This window comes from Salvelinus namaycush, chromosome 8 (assembly GCF_016432855.1).
Source record: "Salvelinus namaycush isolate Seneca chromosome 8, SaNama_1.0, whole genome shotgun sequence".
Lineage (NCBI taxonomy): Eukaryota > Metazoa > Chordata > Actinopteri > Salmoniformes > Salmonidae > Salvelinus > Salvelinus namaycush.
The window spans coordinates 4,900,660-4,926,001 of NC_052314.1; the positions used below are offsets into that span (position 1 = coordinate 4,900,660).

General features: G+C 44.0%; 1 protein-coding gene across 1 annotated transcript in view; it reads left to right on the forward strand.

The window, feature by feature from the left end:
* The window catches only part of ano5a (anoctamin 5a), an 86,223-nt gene that overhangs the window by 53,424 nt on the left and 7,457 nt on the right, over nucleotides 1-25,342 (forward strand). The window contains exons 7-18 of the mRNA XM_038999159.1: nucleotides 650-769; nucleotides 1,868-1,983; nucleotides 4,502-4,636; nucleotides 8,372-8,477; nucleotides 9,033-9,093; nucleotides 9,587-9,738; nucleotides 15,655-15,729; nucleotides 16,859-17,087; nucleotides 17,416-17,591; nucleotides 17,876-17,973; nucleotides 18,242-18,372; nucleotides 22,237-22,442. Of these exons, the coding sequence (XP_038855087.1) occupies nucleotides 650-769; nucleotides 1,868-1,983; nucleotides 4,502-4,636; nucleotides 8,372-8,477; nucleotides 9,033-9,093; nucleotides 9,587-9,738; nucleotides 15,655-15,729; nucleotides 16,859-17,087; nucleotides 17,416-17,591; nucleotides 17,876-17,973; nucleotides 18,242-18,372; nucleotides 22,237-22,442 (1,605 nt within the window). The remainder of the gene's footprint in view (nucleotides 1-649; nucleotides 770-1,867; nucleotides 1,984-4,501; nucleotides 4,637-8,371; nucleotides 8,478-9,032; nucleotides 9,094-9,586; nucleotides 9,739-15,654; nucleotides 15,730-16,858; nucleotides 17,088-17,415; nucleotides 17,592-17,875; nucleotides 17,974-18,241; nucleotides 18,373-22,236; nucleotides 22,443-25,342) is intronic.

The following is a 25,342-nucleotide window of genomic DNA, read 5'->3' on the forward strand; positions in this document are numbered from 1 at the left end:
GTCATTAGGGTTCGTTATAGGAGAATCAAGTGGACCGTCATTAGGGTTCGTTATAGGAGAATCAAGTGGACCGTCATTAGGGTTCGTGATAGGAGAATCAAGTGGACCGTCATTAGGGTTCGTTATAGGAGAATCAAGTGGACCATCATTAGGGTTCGTTATAGGAGAATCAAGTGGACCGTCATTAGCGTTCGTTATAGGAGAATCAAGTGGACTGTCATTAGGGTTCGTTATAGGAGAATCAAGTGGACCGTCATTAGGGTTCGTTATAGGAGAATCAAGTGGACCGTCATTAGCGTTCGTTATAGGAGAATCATGTGGACTGTCGTAACACTTATTTCTTATCAGAGATTTAAATGTAGCCATTCAAGGTATTCCTGTAAATATAGTGGCTTCTAAAATGAATTAATATAATATTAAACTTTCACCTCTCCTCCTCCAGGTGTTCTAAATGACCTTTCACCTCTCCTCCTCCAGGTGTTCTAAATGACCTTTCACCTCTCCTCCAGGTGTACTAAATGACCTTTCACCTCTCCTTCTCCAGGTGTACTAAATGACCTTTCACCTCTCCTCCTCCAGGTGTACTAAATTACCTTTCACCTCTCCTCCTCCAGGTGTTCTAAATGACCTTTCACCTCTCCTCCTCCAGGTGTATTATATCCTGGCCCGCTGTGCGTACCACAAGGAGGACAGTGATGACAAGAACAAGAAGGGCATCAAGCGTCTGCTCAACAACGGGACCTACGGGGCTGCCTTCCCACTACATGATGTAAGAAGCTGCTGTTTAATAGTGACCTTTCTCCTGGTGGCTTAAACAGCTTTGCCCTCTGGGCTCTTGTTGGGCCTAAATGGTATGCACATCATATGCCATTGGGTATCTGTGAAGTCGTTAAAGGCATAGTGTGTGCAGTATAAAGGACTTTAAAAAGGTAGTTTTCGGCGAGCCAAGGCGCAGAGACATAACGATGAGATCATCTGACTCTGGGGGGGGGGGAGTAGAAGAATGGCTTGATTGCTAGAATCTCGCGCCATCGCTTTAATATTGTGGGGGAAAGGAAAGTGAAATAAAATATTTTTGGGGGTGCACAATGTGCTCTCTTTGTGTTTCATACAATAATTCCCTGTTTAGAAGACTGTTGGATATGTGGCTACTGCGACTTGAAGCTCATTTGTAATGGAACTGATCCAACCATATTCTCTGTAACAAAACTGACCCTATTATCATCACCTTTGGATGTGAGACACGCATGTTATGGATGAACAGTAGGACCATGACTCTAATGACATGTATCCAGTAGGACCATGACTCTAATGACATGAATCCAGTAGGACCATGACTCTAATGACCTCTATCCAGTAGGACCATGACTCTAATGACATGTATCCAGTAGGACCATGACTCTAATGACCTCTATCCAGTAGGACCATAACTCTAATGACCTCTATCCAGTAGGACCATGACTCTAATGACATGTATCCAGTAGGACCATGACTCTAATGACATGTATCCAGTAGGACCATGACTCTAATGACATCTATCCAGTAGGACCATGACTCTAATGACATGAATCCAATAGGACCATGGCTCTAATGACATGTATCCAGTAGGACCATGACTCTAATGACATGTATCCAGTAGGATCATGACTCTAATGACCTCTATCCAGTAGGACCATGACTCTAATGACCTCTATCCAGTAGGACCATGACTCTAATGACCTCTATCCAGTAGGACCATGACTTTAATGACATGTATCCAGTAGGACCATGACTCTAATGACATCTATCCAGTAGGACCATGACTCTAATGACATGTATCCAGTAGGACCATGACTCTAATGACCTCTATCTCTCTGTATGTCTACAGTCTCGGTACTGGAAGGCATCCAGAGACCCCAACAGTGAGAGTGAGAGATTCAGCCTCTACAGACACTGGGCCCGGTTCCTCAGTTTCTTCAAAGAGCAGCCTCTCAATTTGATACGGTGAGAACACGACATAACACGACACAACACGACATAACATGACACAACACAACATGACACAACACAACATAACACGACACAACATGACACAACACGACATAACATGACACAGCATGACACAACATGACACAACACGACATAACATGACACAGCATGACATAACATGACACAACACGACACAACATGACACAACACGACATAACATGACACAACACAACATGACACAACACAACACAACACGACACAACATGACACAACACGACATAACATGACACAACACAACATGACACAACACAACACGACACAACACGACACAACACGACACAACACGACACAACACGACATAACACGACACAACATGACACAACATGACACAACACGACATAACACGACACAACATGACACAACACGACATAACACGACACAACATGACACAACACGACACGACACGACACAACATGACACAACACGACACGACACAACACGACACAACACGACGCAACATAACATGACACGACACGACATAACACGACACAACATGACACAACATGACACAACATGACACAACATGACACAACACGACATAACACGACACAACACGACATAACACGACATAACACGACACAACATGACACAACACGACATAACACGACACAGCATGACACAACACAACATAACACGACACAACACGACACAACACGACATGACACAACACGACATAACACGACACAACACAACATAACACGACACAACACAACATGACACAACACGACACAACATGACACAACACGACACAACACGACACAACATGACACGACACGACATAACACGACACAACATGACACAACACGACACAACATGACACGACACGACATAACATGACACAACATGACACAACACGACATGACACAACACGACACAACACGACGCAACATAACATGACACGACACGACACAACACAACACGACACAACACAACATGACACAACACAACATAACACGACACACACAGAGAAGTGTCCAAAGCTCTCCCTCGCCCTCCATTTGGCAAATCTGACCACAACTCTATCCTCCTGATTCCTGCTTACAAGCAAAAATTAAAGCAGGAAGCACCAGTGACTCGGTCTATAAAAAAAGTGGTCAGACGAAGTAGATGCTAAACTACAAGACTTATTTTGCTAGCACAGACTGGAATATGTTCTGGGATTCTTCCGATGGCTTTGAGGAGTACACCACATCAGTCACTGGCTTCATCAATAAGTGCATCGATGACCTAGTCCCCACAGTGACTGTATGTACATACCGCAACCAGAACCCATGGATTACAGGCAACATCCGCACTGAGCTAAATGGTAGAGCTGCCGCTTTTGTCGTGACTTTACATTCATTAATCTGATGACTGTTGTTTATTGAATCAACTAACTATGTTTAATTGTTACTTGATTAAACTAATCATGTAACAATTAACTCATAACAAATTTGGGGCACCACGAGAGCGGTTGTTTAAATAGTTACCATCTACCGAATTAAACTCTAAAGGTCTTTACATATCCCATCCATAAAACAGTCAACGTATTAATCATTACCTCTTATCATATCATCATTCTGAACAGTCGTAACCTCGTTGGATCTGCAGAATAAACATACACACTTAACACATGAGAAAAAGGTCTCTAGCGGACTAACACAACATATTACGGCTAATCAGCCGTACCAGTGAATGTCCGAGAGGGGAGTTTTCTCCTCTCTCCACCTCGTATTGATAGTCACGGTTTGACCCACTTTACACACGCAGCTGCAGCCTGGCAATGTTCTGGTCTAGTCTGGGAGGTGAGTTATTTTCTTCACCTCGTGTTGAGGTTCTAAGTTCCAAGCATTTCAACCGTGTAATATGTAAATGTACATATTACCTCAATTACCTCGACTAACCAGTGCCCCCGCACATTGATTCTGTACCAGACAGCAAGGTTGATATAAATCTCTGCTGTTGAAAACAAAATATTAGTCTAAAAGAAATGTGAGATAATGTCTATATGCTTTTTATAGTGGAGATCAAGTTTATAAATTGCCTGGCTGGGCTGATGATACAGTGGATTGCGCAGTCAGATGGAACAGAGTAAATAGGCATTTTAACGTCATAGATTTAGTGGGTGGTAACTTGTGGAATAGACACTGGCTGGAATGCTGCTTTAACCAATCAGCATTCAGGATTAGACCCACCCGTTGTATAATCCAACATACACAAACCCCCTAGGCAGAGTGACAGACCTTACAGTATATTTCCAAGAGATCTTGATTGCTGTAAACTCTGCAAGCTGAATTCACCTTTAAAAGTAAACTGCAGTGCCCAGGTCGTTAACTGTAACTGCGTCTGCCCATTATTTTTAGACACTAGATAGACCTGACCTGGAGGTCACCACCTGCTTGTTGTTGTTTGATTGGTTGTGTTGTATTTCCCATAACAGGAAGTATTACGGGGAGAAGATGTTTGAGTGGTTGTGTTGTATTTCCCATAACAGGAAGTATTACGGGGAGAAGATTGGGATCTACTTTGCCTGGCTGGGTTTCTACACTGAGATGCTGTTCTTCGCTGCGGTAGTCGGCCTGATCTGTTTTCTCTATGGATTGTTCACCTTCGATGACAACATCTGGAGGTGAGGGCCCATGAATCCCAATTCAACCCCTAGCCACTAGCCCCTTACATTTGTGTTGTGTAGCCCCTAGCTCCTATCCTCCTATCCCCAATCCTGTTGATCTGAGAGGATTGTTGGTGTAAGCAGTATCGAGTGTAATTAATATACATTTGTACGTTGTCCGCGGATGTCAGATTGATACGTTCAATGATTGAGACTCTAGCTAAGGTGGCTGAGAATGTAGCTCATATGTTTTGATACAGTTAGACCTACACTACCGGTCAAAACTTTTAAAACACCTACTCATTCAAGGGTTTTTCTTTATTTTCTACTATTTTCTACATTTGTAGAATAATAGTGAAGACATCAAAACTATGAAATAACACATATGGAATCATGTAGTAACCAAAAAAGTGTTAAACAAATCAAAATATATTTTATATTTGAGATTCTTCAAATAGCCACCCTTTACCTTGATGACAGCTTTGCACACGTTTGGCCTTCTCTCAACCATCTTCACCCGGAATGCTTTTCCAACAATCTTGAAGGAGTTCCCACACATGCTGAGCACTTGTTGGCTGCTTTTCCTTCACTTTGCGGTCCAACTTATCCCAAACCATCTCAATTGGGTTGAGGTCAGGTGATTGTGAAAGCCAGATCATCTGATGCAGTACTCCATCACTCTCCTTCTTGGTAAAATAGCCTTTACACAGCCTGGAGGAGTGTTGGATCATTGTCCTGCTGAAAAGCAAATGATAGTCCCACTAAGCCCAAACCAGATGGGATGGTGTATCGCTGCAGAATACTGTGGTAGCCATGCTGGTTAAGTGTGCCTTGAATTCTAAATAAATCACAGACAGTGTCACCAGCAAAGCACCCACACTCCATCACACCTCCTCCTCCATGGTTTACGGTGGGAAATACACACGCGGAGATCGTCCATTCACCCACACCACGTCTCACAAAGACACGGCGGTTGGAACCAAAACTCGAGACCAAAGTACACATTTCTGCTGGTCTAATGTCCATTGCTCGTGTTTCTTGGACCAAGCAAGTCTCTTCTTCTTATTGGTGTCCTTTAGTAGTGGTTTCTTTGCAGCAATTCGACCATGAAGGCCTGATTCACACAGTCTCCTCTGAACAGTTGATGTTGAGATGTGTCTGTTACTTGAACTCTGTGAAGCATTTATTTGGGCTGCAATTTCTGAGGCTCTAATGAACGTATCCTCTGCAACAGAGGTAACTCTGGGTCTTCCATTCCTGTGGTGGTCCTCATGAGAGCCAGTGTCATCATAGTGCCTGATGGTTTTTGTGACTGCACTTGTAGAAACCTTTGAAATGTTCCGTATTGACTGACCTTCATGTCTTAAACCTCTTATGGCTGCAAGCCCGAGGTCGGTACACCTATGACAACATCCCCCACCCCCCCCACACTGATTAGCATCGCTAGCATAGCGTCACAATTAAATAGTAGCATCTAAATATCATTAAATCACAAGTCCAAGACACCAAATGAAAGATACAGATCTTGTGAATAAAGCCACCATTTCAGATTTTTTAAATGTTTTACAGGGAAGACAAAATATGTAAATCTATTAGCTAACCACGTTAGCAAAAGACACCATTTTTCTTTGTCCACCATTTTTTCTCTCCACCACTAGCTATCACCAATTCGGCCAAATAAAGATATTGATAGCCACTAACCAAGAAAAAACCTCATCAGATGACAGTCTGATAACATATTTATTGTATAGGATAGGTTTTGTTAGAAAAATGTGCATATTTCAGGTATAAATCATAGTTTACAATTGCACCCACCATCACAACTCGACTAGAATAAATACACAGAGCAACGTGTATTACCTAATTACTAATCATAAAACATTTCTTAAAAATACACAGCTCACAGCAATGGAAATACACAGATCTTGTGAATTCAGACAATATTTCAGATGTTCTAAGTGTTTTACAGCGAAAACACAATAAATCGTTATATTAGCATACCACATGTGCAAACGTTACCAGAGCATCGATTCAAGCCAAAGAGAGCGATAACGTAATCATCGCCAAAATATATTAATTTTTTCCCTAACCTTCTCAGAATTCTTCCGATGACACTCCTGTAACATCATATTACAACATACATATAGAGTTTGTTCGAAAATGTGCATATTTAGCCACAAAAAAACGTGGTTATACAATGACAAAACTAGCAAAACTAGCCTGAAAATGTCGGGCGCCATATTTGACAGTGATCTTGTCTCATGATTAACTATTCATAAACTTGACTAAAAAAATATAAGTTGGACAGCTATCGAAAGACAAATTAGTTCTTAATGCAATCGCTGAATTACATTTCTAAAATTATCCTTACTGTGCAATACAGGGTTCGCCAAGCGAAGCTATACCAAAGAAAATGGCGGAATATGCGTTTAAAATTTTTCGACAGAACAACGATTTATCATCTTAAATATTTCTTACTATGAGGTGATCTTCCATCAGAATCTTGGGCAATGTATCCTTTCTTGGGTCTAATCTTCTTTTGGTCGAAAGATGTCCGCTTGTCCGTCGAAATGCCCACTAACGTTCGACCGGTACTGGAAACGTGCCCAAAGCTTCAAAGTGCATCACCAAGAATTGCCTCAAAATCGCACTAAACGGATATAAATTGCTATAAAACGGTTTAAATTAACTACCTTATGATGTCTTTAACACCTATAACGAGTAAAAACATGACCGGCGAAATATTACTGGCTAAACCCAAGCTTGGAAAGAGAGCAGGTCCAACGTACATCGTGCGTCAGGCGCAGCAGGAAAAGAACGGTACATCCGGTCTTTGTCGTTTTATACAGGCCCTGATTGCGCAATCGACTCCATTCAAATTGTCACCTCTTACTGACATCTAGAGGAAGGCGTAGGCAGTGTTTGTAGCATCATAGCCTTCACAGGGACTTATGAACTGACCTGGGAGCAGGGGCCAAGATGTCTGAAATCTCACACCATATCAGGAAAAGTGCTGTAGAATGAGTTCTGTTCCACTCAGAGACATAATTCAAACGGCTATAGAAACTAGAGAGTGTTTTCTATCCAATAATAACAATAATATGCATATTGTACGAGCAAGAATTGAGTACGAGGCCGTTTGAAATGGGCACCTTAAACAGAGCTACTCAATACTGCCCCTGCAGCCATAAAAAGTTAAAGTAATGATGGACTGTCGTTTCTCTTTGCTTATTTGAGCTGTTCTTTCCATAGTATGGACGTGGTCTTTTACCAAATAGGGCTGTCTTCTGTATACCCCCCTTACCTTGTCACAACACAACTGATTGGCTCAAACGCATTAAGAAGGAAAGAAATTCCACAAATTAACTTTTAAGAAGGCACACCTGTTAATTGAAATGCATTCCAGGTGACTACTTCATGAAGCTGGTTGTGAGAATTCCAAGAGTGTGCAAAGCTGTCATCAAGGCAAAGAGTGGCTATTTGAAGAATCTCAAATATAAAATATATTTTGATTTGTTTAACACTTTTTTGGGTTACTACATGATTCAATATGTGTTATTTCATAGTTGTGATGTCTTCACTATTATTCTACAATGTAGAAAATAATAAAAAATTAAAAAATAATGTTTTGATTGAGTAGGTGTTGTAACTACCTTACACCGGTAGTGTTAATCACGACATCATGACGCTATCATTTACATTGCTTTGAAATCTCTTTCTTATGTCCTTCTCCGTCATTCTTCGTTGTTTCAGTAAAGAAATCTGCAGTGAGGAGATTGGAGGCAACATTATCATGTGTCCACTGTGTGATAAGACGTGTGGCTACTGGAAGCTCAACTCAACGTGTAACTCATCCTGGGTAAGAAGTACACCCAGGCTTTACACTGTGAAGATATAAAGATAATCATTGATTTAGGGCTCCCGAGTGGCGCAGCGGTTTAAGGTTTAATCTCTAATAATTTAAGGTTTAATCTCTAATAATTTAAGGTTTAATCTCTGGTTCGAATCCAGGCTGCTTCTACATCTGCATTGCTTTCTGTTTGGGGTTTTAGGCTGGGTTTCTGTATAGCACTTCTGTATAGCACTACATCAACTGATGTAAAAATTGGTTTATAAATACATTTGATTGATATCACAACCGGCCGTGATTTGGAGTTCCATAGGGTGGTGCATAATTGGCCCAGCGTTGTCCGGGTTTGGCCGGTGTAGGCCGTCATTGTAAATAAGAATTTGTTCTTAACAGACTTGCCTAGTTAAATAAAGGTTAAATGTAACAAATAATAATCCTAATAAAAATGGAAATGTGTTCAATTTGTAGACACATATCTCTCAGGAGTTTTCGATCCTCTCATGTTTTCTGCTTTTAAAACATGTTATTTTATCTATGAATTTACTCTGTTTTTTCTTCTTTCAGCAATCGCATATGTTTGACAATGTGGGGACAGTTTTCTTTGCCATATTCATGGGGATTTGGGGTAAGTGACAGGCACTGAGTACTGTAAATGTGCATGACTAGACCTGAGTACCCCCTAGTGGCAGCTGCCAATAACTACAACTGGAAAAACAAACATTCTCTTGGAGTACTATTGTACTTTATAACAGCGGAGCCTCTCTAGCTTGAAGTCAGGACCTGTTTACAGTTACATGTTTTACATTTTAGTCACTTACAGCAGCGATTAGGGTTAAGTGCCTTGCTCAAGGGCACATCGGCATATTTTTCCACCATTTCAACCAGCGACCTTTCGCCAAACATACGACACGGAGACTGTACCCAGCCTACAGCCTCATCTGTATGAATCCTCTGTCATGTGGGTGAATTCCTACTGAATATAGTGGACACTGAAGGGATGAGGGATATCTAACACAATGCTAAACTATTACTAGTAAAAATTAAAAAAAGTTCTACCAAGCCTTTCCACAGAGTCTCCTTTTGGCCTAACTCTGTCTCCTCATCCTGTCCTTCTGCAGTGACTCTGTTCCTGGAGTTCTGGAAGCGCCGGCAGGCCCGGCTGGAGTATGAGTGGGACCTGGTGGACTTTGAGGAAGAGCAGCAGCAGCTTCAACTACGACCAGAGTACGAGATCAAGTGTACCAGCCGCAGACTCAACCCCGTCACACAGGTGCTTGTGTTACCATCACTTACCTGCATCATAACACTGGGTTAGGTTTAGGGGTTAGGGTTTAGCATGGGGTTAGGTTTAATAAATAACAGACGAATCTGATGTGCACTGGCACAGGCAACCCCTTTAGGATAAATGGTAAGACTTATGTATAAAAATACTTTAATGACTAAAAAAGAATATAAAAGAAGACCAGAATCAGAATTTAAAATAAGGCTTGGGTTAAGCACCAGGGATTCAGAACTAAGAATAGAGACCAGGGGCCAAGGTCAGAGCAGTGGTCTAGGAGGTAAGGTTAGGTATGAGGGTCTAGGGGTTAGGATTAGGTATGGGGGTCTAGGGATTTAAGGTTAGGGTTGGGAATTAGGGTTAGGATTTAGGAGCTAGGGGTTAGAGTTTGGGTTGGTGTTAAGGTTAGGGTCAGGATTAGAGTACAGGTCAGGGTTGAATTAAGATTAGGTATGGGGGTCTAGAGGTTAGGATTAGGCATGAGGGTCTCAGGGTTAGGGTGTGGGATTAGGGTAGAGTACAGGTCAGGGTTAGGGTTTAGCGTGGGGTTTGGGTTAGGATTTAGCGTGGGGTTAGAGTTAGGATTTAGTTAGGGGTTAGGGTTTAGGGTTAGAGTTTAGTGTGGGGTTAGGGTTAGGGTTTAGCGTAGGGTTAGGGTTTAGCGTGGGGTTGGGGTTAAGGGTGCGGGTGCGGGTTTAGCGTGGGGTTAGGATTTAGCGTGGGAGTAGGGGTTGGGGTTAGTGTTTAGCGTGGGGTTAGGGGTTAGGATTTAGCGTGGGGTTAGGGTTTAGGTTTAGGGTTTAGTGTGGGTTTAGGGGTTAGGGTTTAGCGTGGGGTTAGGGTTTAGCGTGGGGTTAGGGGTTAGGGTTTAGCGTGGGGTTAGGGGTTAGGGTTTAGCGTGGGGTTAGGGTTTAGGTTTAGGGTTTAGTGTGGGGTTAGGGGTTAGGGTTTAGCGTGGGGTTAGGGGTTAGGGTTTAGGTTTAGGGTTTAGTCTTAGGGTTTAGGTTTAGGGTTTAGTCTTAGGGTTTAGGTTTAGGGTTTAGCGTGGGGTTAGGGGTTAGGGTTTAGGTTTAGGGTTTAGCGTGGGGTTAGGGGTTAGGGTTTAGGGTTTAGTGTGGGGTTAAGGTTTAGGGTTTAGCGTGGGGTTAGGGTTTAGGTTTAGGGTTTAGCGTGGGGTTAGGGGTTAGCGTGAGGTTGGGGTTAGGGGTTAGGGTTTAGCGTGGGGTTAGGGTTTAACGTGGGGTTGGGGTTAGGGTTTAGCGTGAGGTTGGGGTTAGGGTTAGGGTTTAGCGTGAGGTTAGGGTTAGGGTTTAGCGTGGGGTTGGGGTTAGGGTTAGGGTTTAGCGTGGGGTTAGGGTTAAGGGGTTAGGGTTTAGCGTGGGGTTAGGGTTAAGGGGTTAGGGGTTAGGGTTTAGCGTGGGGTTAGGGTTTAACGTGGGGTTGGGGTTAAGGGTTTAGGGTTTAGCGTGAGGTTGGGGTTAGGGTTAGGGTTTAGCGTGGGGTTAGGGTTAGGGTTAGGGTTTAGCGTGAGGTTGGGGTTTAGCGTGGGGTTAGGGTTAGGGTTAGGGTTTAGCGTGGGGTTAGGGTTAAGCGTGGGGTTAGGGTTAGGGTTAGGGTTTAGCGTGGGGTTAGGGTTTAGCGTGGGGTTAGGGTTAGGGTTTAGCGTGAGGTTGGGGTTAGGGTTAGGGTTTAGCGTGGGGTTAGGGTTAGGGTTTAGCGTGAGGTTGGGGTTAGGGTTAGGGTTTAGCGTGGGGTTAGGGTTAGGGTTAGGGTTTAGCGTGAGGTTGGGGTTAGGGTTAGGGTTTAGCGTGGGGTTGGGGTTAGGGTTAGGGTTTAGCGTGGGGTTAGGGTTAGGGTTTAGCGTGGGGTTGGGGTTAGGGTTAGGGTTTAGCGTGGGGTTGGGGTTAGGGTTAGGGTTTAGCGTGGGGTTGGGGTTAGGGTTAGGGTTTAGCGTGGGGTTAGGGTTAGGGTTTAGCGTGGGGTTAGGGTTAGGGTTAGGGTTTAGCGTGAGGTTGGGGTTAGGGTTAGGGTTTAGCGTGGGGTTGGGGTTAGGGTTAGGGTTTAGCGTGGGGTTAGGGTTAGGGTTTAGCGTGGGGTTGGGGTTAGGGTTAGGGTTTAGCGTGGGGTTGGGGTTAGGGTTAGGGTTTAGCGTGGGGTTGGGGTTAGGGTTAGGGTTTAGCGTGGGGTTAGGGTTAGGGTTTAGCGTGGGGTTAGGGTTAGGGTTTAGCGTGATGTTGGGGTTAAGGGGTTAGGGGTTAAGGGTTTAGGGGCTTGTGTTACCATATTGCTTCTGTGCATTACATTGTTGAATGCTTTACAAATAATACGGTGTGATTATTGCGCTATAGTTTATATTCTAGATACATATGTTTATGTCTGGATTTGACTACAAACAACATTGCTGATGAAGCTTAGTTGTTCATCAAGCTAAAAGAGAAGTAGGACATGGATAAAGAGGGCTGTTAGTTCACCTTCCATCCACATCTTCACCGTAGGACATGGATAAAGAGGGCTGTTACTTCACCCTCCATCCACATCTTCACCGTAGGACATGGATAAAGAGGGCTGTTACTTCACCCTCCATCCACATCTTCACCGTAGGACATGGATAAAGAGGGCTGTTAGTTCACCTTCCATCCACATCTTCACCGTAGGACATGGATAAAGAGGGCTGTTAGTTCACCCTCCATCCACATCTTCACCATAGGACATGGATAAAGAGGGCTGTTACTTCACCCTCCATCCACATCTTCACCATAGGACATGGATAAAGAGGGCTGTTAGTTCACCCTCCATCCACATCTTCACCATAGGACATGGATAAAGAGGGCTGTTAGTTCACCCTCCATCCACATCTTCACCATAGGACATGGATAAAGAGGGCTGTTACTTCACCCTCCATCCACATCTTCACCATAGGACATGGATAAAGAGGGCTGTTAGTTCACCCTCCATCCACATCTTCACCATAGGACATGGATAAAGAGGGCTGTTACTTCACCCTCCATCCACATCTTCACCATAGGACATGGATAAAGAGGGCTGTTACTTCACCCTCCATCCACATCTTCACCATAGGACATGGATAAAGAGGGCTGTTAGTTCACCCTCCATCCACATCTTCACCATAGGACATGGATAAAGAGGGCTGTTAGTTCACCCTCCATCCACATCTTCACCATAGGACATGGATAAAGAGGGCTGTTACTTCACCCTCCATCCACATCTTCACCATAGGACATGGATAAAGAGGGCTGTTAGTTCACCCTCCATCCACATCTTCACCATAGGACATGGATAAAGAGGGCTGTTACTTCACCCTCCATCCACATCTTCACTATAGGACATGGATAAAGAGGGCTGTTAGTTCACCCTCCATCCACATCTTCACCATAGGACATGGATAAAGAGGGCTGTTACTTCACCCTCCATCCACATCTTCACCATAGGACATGGATAAAGAGGGCTGTTACTTCACCCTCCATCCACATCTTCACCATAGGACATGGATAAAGAGGGCTGTTAGTTCACCCTCCATCCACATCTTCACCATAGGACATGGATAAAGAGGGCTGTTAGTTCACCCTCCATCCACATCTTCACTATAGGACATGGATAAAGAGGGCTGTTACTTCACCCTCCATCCACATCTTCACCATAGGACATGGATAAAGAGGGCTGTTAGTTCACCTTCCATCCACATCTTCACCGTAGGACATGGATAAAGAGGGCTGTTAGTTCACCCTCCATCCACATCTTCACCATAGGACATGGATAAAGAGGGCTGTTAGTTCACCCTCCATCCACATCTTCACTATAGGACATGGATAAAGAGGGCTGTTAGTTCACCCTCCATCCACATCTTCACCATAGGACATGGATAAAGAGGGCTGTTAGTTCACCCTCCATCCACATCTTCACCATAGGACATGGATAAAGAGGGCTGTTACTTCACCCTCCATCCACATCTTCACCGTAGGACATGGATAAAGATGGCTGTTAGTTCACCCTCCATCCACATCTTCACCATAGGACATGGATAAAGAGGGCTGTTACTTCACCCTCCATCCACATCTTCACCATAGGACATGGATAAAGAAGGCTGTTAGTTCACCCTCCATCCACATCTTCACCGTAGGACATGGATAAAGAGGGCTGTTACTTCACCCTCCATCCACATCTTCACCATAGGACATGGATAAAGAGGGCTGTTAGTTCACCCTCCTTCCACATCTTCACCATAGGACATGGATAAAGAGGGCTGTTAGTTCACCCTCCATCCACATCTTCACCATAGGACATGGATAAAGAGGGCTGTTAGTTCACCCTCCATCCACATCTTCACCGTAGGACATGGATAAAGAGGGATGTTAGTTCACCCTCCATCCACATCTTCACCGTAGGACATGGATAAAGAGGGCTGTTACTTCACCCTCCATCCACATTTTCACCTTCCACATCTTCACCTTCCACATCTTCACCCTCCATAGCCTCACCCTTCATCTTCTCCCTCCACATCCTCACCATCCTCAACCTCCACATTTTCACCATCTACATATTCACTCTTCACCTCCTCACCCTCCACATTCACCCTCCACATCTTCACTCTTCACCTCCTCATCCTCCACATCCTCACCCTCCACATCTTCATCCACATCTTCACTCTTCACCTCCTCACCCTCCACATCCTCACCCTCCACATCTTTACACTCCAAATACTCACCCTCCACATCTTCATCCTCCTCATCCTCCACGTCTTCACCCTCCACCTCCTCATCCTCCACATCTTCATCCTCCTCATCCTCCACATCCTCACCCTCCACATCATCACCCTCCCATCTTCATCCTCCACATCATCATCCTCCACCTCTTCACCATCTTCACCCTCCCCATCTTCATCCTCCACATCATCATCCTCCACATCTTCACCCTCCACATCTTCACCCTCCACATCCTCACCATCTTCACCCTCCCCATCTTCAGCCTCCACCTCCTCACCCTCCACATCTTCACCCTCCTCATCCTCCACCTCCTCACCCTTCACATCTTCACCCTCCACATCTTCACCCTCCACATCTTCACCCTGCACATCTTCACCCTCCACATCTTCACCCTCACCATCTTCACCCTCCACATCCTCACCATCTTCACCCTCCACATCCTCCACCTCCTCACCCTCCACATCTTCACCCTCCACATTCTCACTATCTTCATCCTCCACCTCCTCACCCCACCTGTCTGTAACTGTACTGTAGGAGGAGGAGTGGGTCCTTGACAGGACAGCAGCTGATCTAGTGGGCAAAGTGCTCCTGTGTTGGGCCACCGTGGTGTTGTGGGTAAGACTGGCACAGAGGGAAGAGGAATGCTGGTTTGTTGTGATGTGGAGAGATGGTTTGGCAGGAGTTGTTTGGCGGGCCTGGCTTGTGTTGCTTACTCACGTCTGGATGGAAGATGTCTGAAGCTAACTGTAGCGTTTTACCTGGTGAACTATGGAAGCCTTGATGTTCCAAAGCTAAAACAGAGTTGTGGTCGTGTTTAATAGCCTGGTGGTCCAGATCTGGTTCTGCTGTAGAGCCATGGCCATGGTCACGACAAAGACCAGAACCATAGACGTTGACTATCTCTGGGACCTGGCTAATTAAAGCATGGATTCACCAGGAAAGGGCAACAGTGGGTCAGTGAACTGGTCTGGGGTCAGGTCTGAAGTATGACACAAGGTTTGGGGATCCATTCCATTTAAATTCATTTCCCCATATGAGGAAAAACTGGAATCTGAATTTCAGTTTACTGAATGAAATGGAATTGAACCCAACTCTGGTATGACATGTCTTCACCAGTAGCCGAATGGTAACCATGGTGACTGACTGTGCATGTTTGTTCCTGCTTTGCTTGGTTACGGTGTTGTAGGAGATGGAACCATACTTTCCCGCAAAATCCCAGTGTGCTCGTACATTCCTGTCTGGAGCCACCGTCATATTCTGGGTGAGCATTTATTCATGATAGTCTACTCTGTATCTCCCTCCTCCCTCATCCTTCTCCTCCCTTGTTCTCATTTCCCTCCTTCCTCATCTTCCTCCTCCCTTGTTCTCATCTCTCTCCTCCCTCATCTTCTTCCTCCCTTGTTCTCATCTCCCTCCTCCCTCATCTTCCTCCTCCCTTGTTCTCATCTCTCTCCTCCCTCATCTTCCTCCTCCCTTGTTCTCATCTCCCTCCTTCCTCATCCACTCCTCCCTTGTTCTCATCTCCCTCCTTCCTCCTCCCTTGTTCTCATCTCCCTCCTTCCTCATCTTCTCCTCCCTTGTTCTCATCTCCCTCCTTCCTCATCCACTCCCTTGTTCTCATCTCCCTCCTTCCTACTCCCTTGTTCTCATCTCCCTCCTACCTCATCTTTCTTCTCCCTCCTTCCTCATCTTTCTCATCCCTTGTTCTCATCTCCCTCATTCATCCTCCCTTGTTCTCATCTCCCTCCTTCCTCATCCAGCTCCTCCCTTGTTCTCAGCTCCCTTCTCTCTCTCCTCTTCTAGTTTCTCCTCCCTCTCGTCCTCCTTTTCTTGTTATTTCCCTCCTGTCTACTCCTCTACACTCTCCTCTTCCTCCCTCCCTCTCCTTCTCTCCCTCCTCCTGTCTCCTCTTCCTCTCCTCACCTTCCTCTTCATCAGTATCTTCTTCATATGATCATCATCACTCCTTATCCTCACCAACAAATCTTCCATATTTCTCAGAACATTATAGAAAATGTTTGGAAATAGTATTGAGAGATACTTTTAGGATATTTATGGATCCGAAACTGTGTGCTGAATGTGCATGATTTTTTATAAGCATGTGCACCATACTTTTTTTCTTTTTTTTTTAGATGGTATTGTTTTTACTCTTTACTATTTAATTCTTTACTATTTAATTCTGTGTTGATGTGGTGGTGATTTGCCTGTGTGTGAAACCTTTTCTATTCCACTAGTACGTGTAAAATGTCTGGTTTTGGCCTCATTTCCTTTTCAAATTCAGTCAATTCGGTTTCATTTCAATTTCACATAACTTCCTGAATTGTATCTGTCCCTTTATGTACACTCTCACGCCTATGCCCTCTCTTCACCAATCCCCTTCTCTGCCTCAGATCTCCCTGATCATAGCGTGTATCATCGGGGTGATAGCGTACCGTCTGGCGGTGTACGCGGCGTTTGCTAGCATCATGAAGGACAGCCCCACCAATAACATCCAAATGGTGGGCTCCATCATCACCCCTCAGCTCGCCACCTCTGTCACCGCTTCCTGTATCAACTTCGTCATCATCATGATCCTCAATGTGATGTATGAGAGAGTGGCCATCTGGATCACTGACATGGGTAAGATAGAGAGTAGCCGTCTGGATCACTGGTAAGATGTACGCATGGGGTAACAGAGGGCAGAGAGAAAATGTTTTGTTTTAAGTCAGGTTAGAAACAGATAAATACTTATTTGTGGTTGCTAAAAAGACAATACTAAAATTGTGTTTGCTAAAAAGACAATACTAAAATTGTGGTTGCATCCTGACCATGAAAATTTGAACGACGTCGTTAAAAAAAGACAATCGCAGCCCTGCTTCAGTGAGTCGAATGCTGATTTACGATAGACGGATCAATACCTTACTGTAGCCTCTCCTCGTTGTGAATGTTGTTGTTTTTTTCCCCTCAGAGATTCCCAAGACGCACCTGGAGTACGAGAACAAGCTGACGGTGAAGATGTTTCTGTTCCAATTCGTCAACTACTATTCTTCCTGTTTCTACGTGGCCTTCTTCAAGGGGAAGTTCGTCGGCCGTCCCGGAGACTACATCTACATGTTCGGCTGGAGCAAGCTGAGGAACGAGGAGGTAGAGTACCTAGTGTCTATTAACGAGATTACAACCAACTGGTCTCTGTTACAACCAGTTTAAGACGTCCAATTCATAACGAGGTCAAAACGTCGTGGGTTTGGTTGTTATCGAGTCAGATATCCTGGTTACAACCAGATAGACGTATTTTTCTGGTTGCTAAAACAACGTTCGCAAAATGTCCTTATACAACCAGTACAACTTGACCATGCAACCAGTATTGCCCGCTGTGAGGAAGATGAGAAACCTGGACTTGACTTGACCACACGTCTGTCCTTCCCCAGTGTGACCCAGGTGGATGTCTCATTGAGCTGACCACTCAGCTGGTCATAGTGATGGCAGGCAAACAGGTGTGGGGTAACATCCAGGAAGCTCTGGTCCCGTAAGTATTCATTCTGACATTGTCACCATACCTAAGGTCTGTAAACATGTTGTCTTGTTACCTAACTTAAGATGTCTTTTACTCTGACTTAACTTTGGACTTTAGGGTAAATCATGTATTGATGTTAATAATGAAAGATTTGCGCTAAAACTTGAGTCTCGCATGCAGATGTCAATTTAGGATTCTGCCCCTTTTTAAAAAGTTTTCTATACATTCTAGCCACAAATGTGAAGAGCAGTACCTCTGACCACTGTGTTGATACTTCCAGGTGGCTACTGAACTGGTGGGGGAGCCGTAAAGCCCGTAGCCACCCTGAGAGCCTGTACAGCCGCTGGGAGCAGGACCATGACCTGCAGAACTTTAGCCATCTGGGTCTTTTCTATGAGTACTTGGAGATGGGTGAGTACTGCAGCCAGGGACACACAGAACAATACACATACAGAGCATTCGGAAGGTATTCAGACCCCTTGACTTTTTCCACATTTTGTTACTTTACAGCCTTATTCTAAAATTGATCAAGTATTTTTTTCTTCTCCTAAATCTACTCACATTACCCCATAATGACAAAGCGAAAAACGTTTTTTTTTTTTTTAAATGTTAGCACATTTATAAAACATAAAAAACAGAAATATCTTATTTACATAAGTATTCAGACCCTTTGCTATGAGACTCAAAATTGAGCTCAGGTGCATCCTGTTTCCATTGATCATCCTTGAGATGTTTCTACAACTTGATTGGAGTCCACCTGTGATAAATTCAATTGATTGGACATGATTTAGAAAGGCCCACACCTGTCTATATAAGAATCACCAAGACTCTTCCTAGAGCTGACCGCCCGGCCAAACTGAGCAATTGGTGGAGAAGGGCCTTGGTCAGGGAGGTGACAAAGAACCCAATGGTCACTCTGACAGAGCTCCAGAGTTCCTCTGTGGAGATGGGAGAACCCTCCAGAAGGACAACCATCTCTGTCAGAGGTTGTTGTCCTAGTACCACACGGCCAGGTCTCTGACCTGCTCCCTATAGGCTGTCTCATCATTATCGGTGATCAGGCCTACCACTGTTGTGTCATCAGCAAACTTAATGATGGTGTTGGAGTCGTGCCTTGCCGTGCAGTCATGAGTGAACAGGGAGTAGAGGAGGGTATTGAGCACACACCCCTGAGGGGCCCCCGTGTTGAGGATCAGCGTGGCGGATGTGTTGTTACCCACCCTTACCACCTGGGGGCGGCCAGTCAGGAAGTCCAGGATCCAGTTGCAGAGGGAGGTGTTTAGTCCCAGGGTCCTTAGCTTAGTGATGAGGTTTGAGTGCACTATGGTGTTGAACGCTGAGCTGTAGTCAATGAATAGCATTCTCACATACATTACCATTCAAAGGTTTGGGGTTACTTATAAATGTCCTTGTTTTTGAAAGAAAAGCTACTTTTTTGTCCATTAAAATAACATCATATTGAACAAGAATAGACCGACGAGTTTCAAAAGAAAGTTATTTGTTTCTGGTCATTTTGAATCCACAAATGCTGATGCTCCAGATACTCAACTAGTCTAAAGAAGGCCAGTTTTATTGCTTCTTTAATCAGAACAGTTTTCAGCTGTGCTAACATAATTACAAAAGGGTTTTCTAATGATCAATTAGCCTTTTAAAATGATCAACTTGGATTAGCTAACACAGCGTGCCATTGGAACACAGGAGTGATGGTTGCTGATAATGGGCCTCTGTACACCTATGTAGATATTCCATTAAAAAATCTGCTGTTTCCAGCTACAATAGTCATTTACAACATTAACAATGTCTACACTGTATTTCTGATCAATTTGATGTTATTTTAATGGACCAAAAAGCTGATTTTCTTTAAAAAACAAGGAAACTTCTAAGTGACATCAAACTTTTGAACAGTGGTGTTGGTGTTTCTTCTGTCCAGGTGGGAAAGGACAGTGTGGAGTGCAATAGAGATTGCATCATCTGTGGATCTGTTGGTGCGGTATGCAAATTGGAGTGGGTCTAGGGTTTCTGGGATAATGGTGTTTATGTGAGCCATGACCAGCCTTTCAAAGCATTTCATGGCTACAGAAGTGAGTGTTACGGGCCGGTAGTCATTTAGGCAGGTTACCTTCGTGTTCTTGGGCACGGGGACTATGGTGGTTTGCTTGAAACATGTTGGTATTACAGACTCAGTCAGGGAGAACGTTTTCCTGTTTGCTTATGGCGGCATACAGCTCATTGAGTGCAGTTTTAGTGCCAACCTCGGTCTGTGGTGGTATGTAGACGGCTATGAAAAATTCAGGTAGATAGTAGGTAGATAGTGTGGTCTACAGCTTATCATGAGATACTCTCCCTCAGGCGAGCAAAACCTTGAGACTTTCTTAGATTTCGAGCACCAGCTGTTGTTTACAAATATGCATAGGCCTCCGCCCCTTGTCTTACCAGAGGCTGCTGATCTGTCCTGCCGATAGTGTATAACCCGCCAGCTGTATGTTCTTAATGTCGTCGTTCAGCCACGACTCGGTGAAACATAAGATATTACAGTTTTTAATATCCCGTTGGTCGGATATATACGTGCTTTCAGTTCGTCCCATTTTCCAGCGATTGAACGTTAGCTAACAGGACGGAAGGCAAAGGCAGATTAGCCACTCGTCTCCTGATCCTCACAAGGCACCCTGATCTCTTTCCGCGAAACCTACGTTTCCTTTTCCAGCGAATCACGGGGATCTGGGCCTGATCGGGTGTCTGTAGTTTATCCCTCGTGTCCGACTCATTGAAGAAGAACTCCTCGTCCAGTTTGAGGTGAATAATCACAGTTCTGATGTCCAGAAACTCTTTTTTGGTCATAAGAGACGGTAGCAGCAACATTATGTACAAAACAAGTTATGAACAACGCGAAAAAACAAACAAAATAACATGATTGGTTAAGAGCCTTTAAGACGGCAGCCGTCCCCTCCGGCCTCATCTCCAGTCCGAGCGTCACGTCTGGAGGAAAGCTGGTACAATCCCTACGGTGAAGCATGGTGGTGGCAGCAGCATCATGCTTTGGGGATGTTTTTCAGCTGCAGGGACTGGGAGACTAGTCAGGGTCGAAGGAAAGATGAATGGAGCAAAGTAGAGAGAGATCCTTGATGAAAACTTGCTCAGGACCTCAGACTTGGGTGAAGGTTAACCTTCCAACAGGACATCAACCTTAAGCACACAGCAAAGACAATGAGGAGGGGAAAAAAACGATTGAATCCATTTTAGAATAAGGCTGTAACGTAACAAAATGTGGAAAAAGTCAAGGGGTCTGAAATCTTTCCGAATGCACTGTAGGCACTTTCTCAATTAGTCTTTCATTGATTCCTCGTATCTTCTCTCTTCACCTCCTTATTACAATGTTTTGGAGGAGGAGATCCGAGGGAGGGACGTTGTATCTTCTCCCTTTGCGTTTTGAAAAGTGTAGGGGGTGCAAGAAATCGAGGAAAGATTAATTGAGAAACAGCCACACCCTCTAAAGAAATGTAGAAACATTAATTGAGAAACAGCCTTACCCTCTAATGAAATTGAGAAACATGAATTGAGAAACAGCCATACCCTCTAAAGAAATGTAGAAACATGAATTGAGAAACAGCCTTACCCTCTAATAAAATGTAGAAACATGAATTGAGAAACAGCCTTACCCTCTAATAAAATATAGAAACATGAATTGAGAAACAGCCTTACCCTCTAATAACATGTAGAAACATGAATTGAGAAACAGCCATACCCTCTAAAGAAATGTAGAAACATGAATTGAGAAACAGCCATACCCTCTAAAGAAATGTAGAAACATGAATTGAGAAACAGTCTTACCCTCCAATAAAATATAGAAACATGAATTGAGAAACAGCCTTACCCTCTAATAAAATATAGAAACATGAATTGAGAAACAGCCATACCCTCTAAAGAAATGTAGAAACATGAATTGAGAAACAGCCATACCATCTAAAGAAATGTAGAAACATGAATTGAGAAACAGTCTTACCCTCCAATAAAATATAGAAACATGAATTGAGAAACAGCCATACCCTGTAAAGAAATGTAGAAACATGAATTGAGAAACAGCCTTACCCTCTAAAGAAATGTAGAAACATGAATTGAGAAACAGCCTTACCCTCTAAAGAAATGTAGAAACATGAATTGAGAAACAGCCATACCCTCTAAAGAAATGTAACACTCATTGCAAGATATCCTACTCTCCTTCAGAGGACACCGTGTCCCTGTATCTCACCATCATATCTCCTCCCCTCTCCTACACAGTGATCCAGTTTGGTTTCATCACTCTGTTCGTGGCCTCCTTCCCTCTGGCTCCCCTGCTGGCGCTGTTGAACAACATTATAGAAGTTAGAGTGGATGCCTGGAAGTTCACCACCCAGTTCCGCCGGCCCGTGGCGGCCAAAGCCCACAGCATCGGAGCCTGGCAGGAAATACTGAACGGAGTTGCCGTTTTCTCAGTCGTCACCAACGTGAGTATGGCTGTCCTAAAGTACAGTAGAGTACAGAAGAGTAGAGTACAGTAGAGTAAAATAGAGTGTATATAGAGTAGAGTGCAGTAGAGTACAGTATAGAGTATAGTAGGTAGAGTACAGTAGAGTAGAGAGTAGAGTACAATAGAGTAGAGAGTAGAGTACAATAGAGTAGAGAGTAGAGTACAGCAGAGTAGAGTACAGTAGAGTACAGTAGAGTACAATAGAGTAGAGAGCAGAGTACAGCAGAGTACAGCAGAGTACAGTAGAGTAGAGAGTAGAGTACAATAGAGTAGAGAGTAGAGTATAATAGAGTAGAGAGCAGAGTACAGCAGAGTAGAGTACAGCAGAGTACAATAGAGTAGAGAGCAGAGTACAGCAGAGTACAGTAGAGTACAGTAGAGTAGGTAGAGTACAGTAGAGAGTAGAGTAGGTAGAGTAGAGTAGAGAGTACAGTACAGTAGAGAGTAGAATACAGTACAGCAGAGTACAGTAGAGAGTAGAGTAGGTAGAGTAGGTAGAGTACAGTACAGTAGAGTAGAGAGTAGAGTACAATAGAGTAGAGTACAGTAGAGTAGAGTACAGTAGAGTAGAGTACAGTAGAGTAGAGAGTAGAGTACAATAGAGTAGAGAGTAGAGTAGAGAGTACAGTAGAGTAGAGTACAGTAAAGTAGAGTACAGTAGAGTACAGTAGAGTAGAGAGTAGAGTACAGTAGAGTAGAGTACAGTAGAGTAGAGAGTAGAGTACAGTAGAGAGTAGAGTACAATAGAGTAGAGTAGAGAGTAGAGTACAGTAGAGAGTAGAGTACAGTAGAGAGTAGAGTACACTGGAGTAGGTAGAGTAGAGTAGAGAGTAGAGTACAGTAGAGTACAGAGTACAGTAGAGTAGAAAGTACAGTAGAGTAGAGAGTAGAGTACAGTAGAGTAGTGTCAAGTACAGTTGAATAGTGTAGAGTACAGTAGAGTATAGTAGAGAGTACAGTAGAGTAGAGTAGTAGAGTACAGTAGAGTAGTGTCAAGTACAGTTGAATAGTGTAGAGTAGAGTACAGTAGAGTACAGTATAATAGTGTAGAGTACAGTAGAGTATAGTAGAGAGTACAGTAGAGTAGAGTAGTAGAGTACAGTAGAGTAGAGTACAGTACAGTAGAGTAGAGTACAGTAAAGTAGAGTACAGTCGAGTAGAGAGTCGAGTACTGTAGAGTAGGGAGTACAGTAGAGTAGAGAGTACAGTAGAGTAGAAAGTACAGTAGAGTAGGGAGTAGAGTACAGTAGAATAGTGTAGTGTAGAGTACAGTAGAATAGTGTAGTGTAGAGTACAGTAGAATAGTGTAAAGTACAGTACAGTAGAGTACAGTAGAGTAGAGTAGAGTACAGTAGAGTAGAATAGAGTACAGTAGAGTAGGTAGAGTACAGTAGAGTAGAGTACAGTAGAGTAGAGAGTAGAGTACAGTAGAATAGTGTCGAATACAGTAGAGTAGAGTACAGTAGAGTAAAGTGTAGAGTACAGCAGAGTACAGTAGAGTACAGTCCAGTAGTGTAGAGTACAGTAGAGTACAGTAGAGTACAATAGAGTAGAGTAGAGTACAGTAGCATACAGTCCAGTAATGTAGAGTACAGTACAGTAGCGTACAGTCCAGTAGTGTAGAGTACAGTGGAGTGTAGAGTAGATTACAGTAGTGTAGAGTACAGTGGAGTGTAGAGTAGATTAAAACAGGCCCTGAAAATAAGGGGCTGTCAAGAGAACCTCAAACGAAGTGTTCGTCCTCTCGGTAGTTACTAACGTTAGTATAGCAGTCCTGCTTCTGTAGACTACAGTAAAATCAAGTAGAAGCTGTGTTCTTGTAGTCTTGTTTGATATTTTCTTAACCTTTATTTAAGTAGGCAAGTCAGTTAAGAACAAATTCTTATTTTCAATGACGGCCTACCGGGGAACAGTGGGTTAACTGCCTTGTTCAGGGGCAGAACGACAGATTTTTACCTTGTCAGCTCGGGGATTCAATCTAGCAACCTTTCAGTTACTAGAGCAACACTCTAACCACTAGGCTACCTAACCACTAGGCTACCTAACCACTAGGCTTCCTAACCACTCGACTTCCTAACCACTAGGCTTCCTAACCACTAGGCTTCCTAACCACTAGGCTTCCTAACCACTAGGCTTCCTAACCACTAGGCTTCCTAACCACTAGGCTTCCTAACCACTAGGCTTCCTAACCACTAGGCTTCCTAACCACTAGGCTTCCTAACCACTAGACTTCCTAACCACTAGGCTTCCTAACCACTAGGCTTCCTAACCACTAGGCTTCCTAACCACTAGGCTTCCTAACCACTAGACTTCCTAACCACTAGGCTTCCTAACCACTAGGCTTCCTAACCACTTGACTTCCTAACCACTAGGCTTCCTAACCACTAGACTTCCTAACCACTAGGCTTCCTAACCACTAGGCTTCCTAACCACTAGGCTTCCTAACCACTAGGCTTCCTAACCACTAGGCTTCCTAACCACTAGGCTACCTAACCACTAGGCTTCCTAACCACTAGGCTTCCTAACCACTAGGCTTCCTAACCACTAGGCTACCTAACCACTAGGCTACCCAACCACTAGGCTACCTAACCACTAGGCTACCCAACCACTAGGCTTCCTAACCACTAGGCTACCTAACCACTAGGCTACCTAACCACTAGGCTTCCTAACCACTAGGCTTCCTAACCACTAGGTTACCTAACCACTAGGCTTCCTAACCACTAGGCTTCCTAACCACTTGACTTCCTAACCACTAGGCTTCCTAACCACTAGACTTCCTAACCACTAGGCTTCCTAACCACTAGGCTTCCTAACCACTAGGCTTCCTAACCACCAGGTTACCTAACCACTAGGCTTCCTAACCACTAGGCTTCCTAA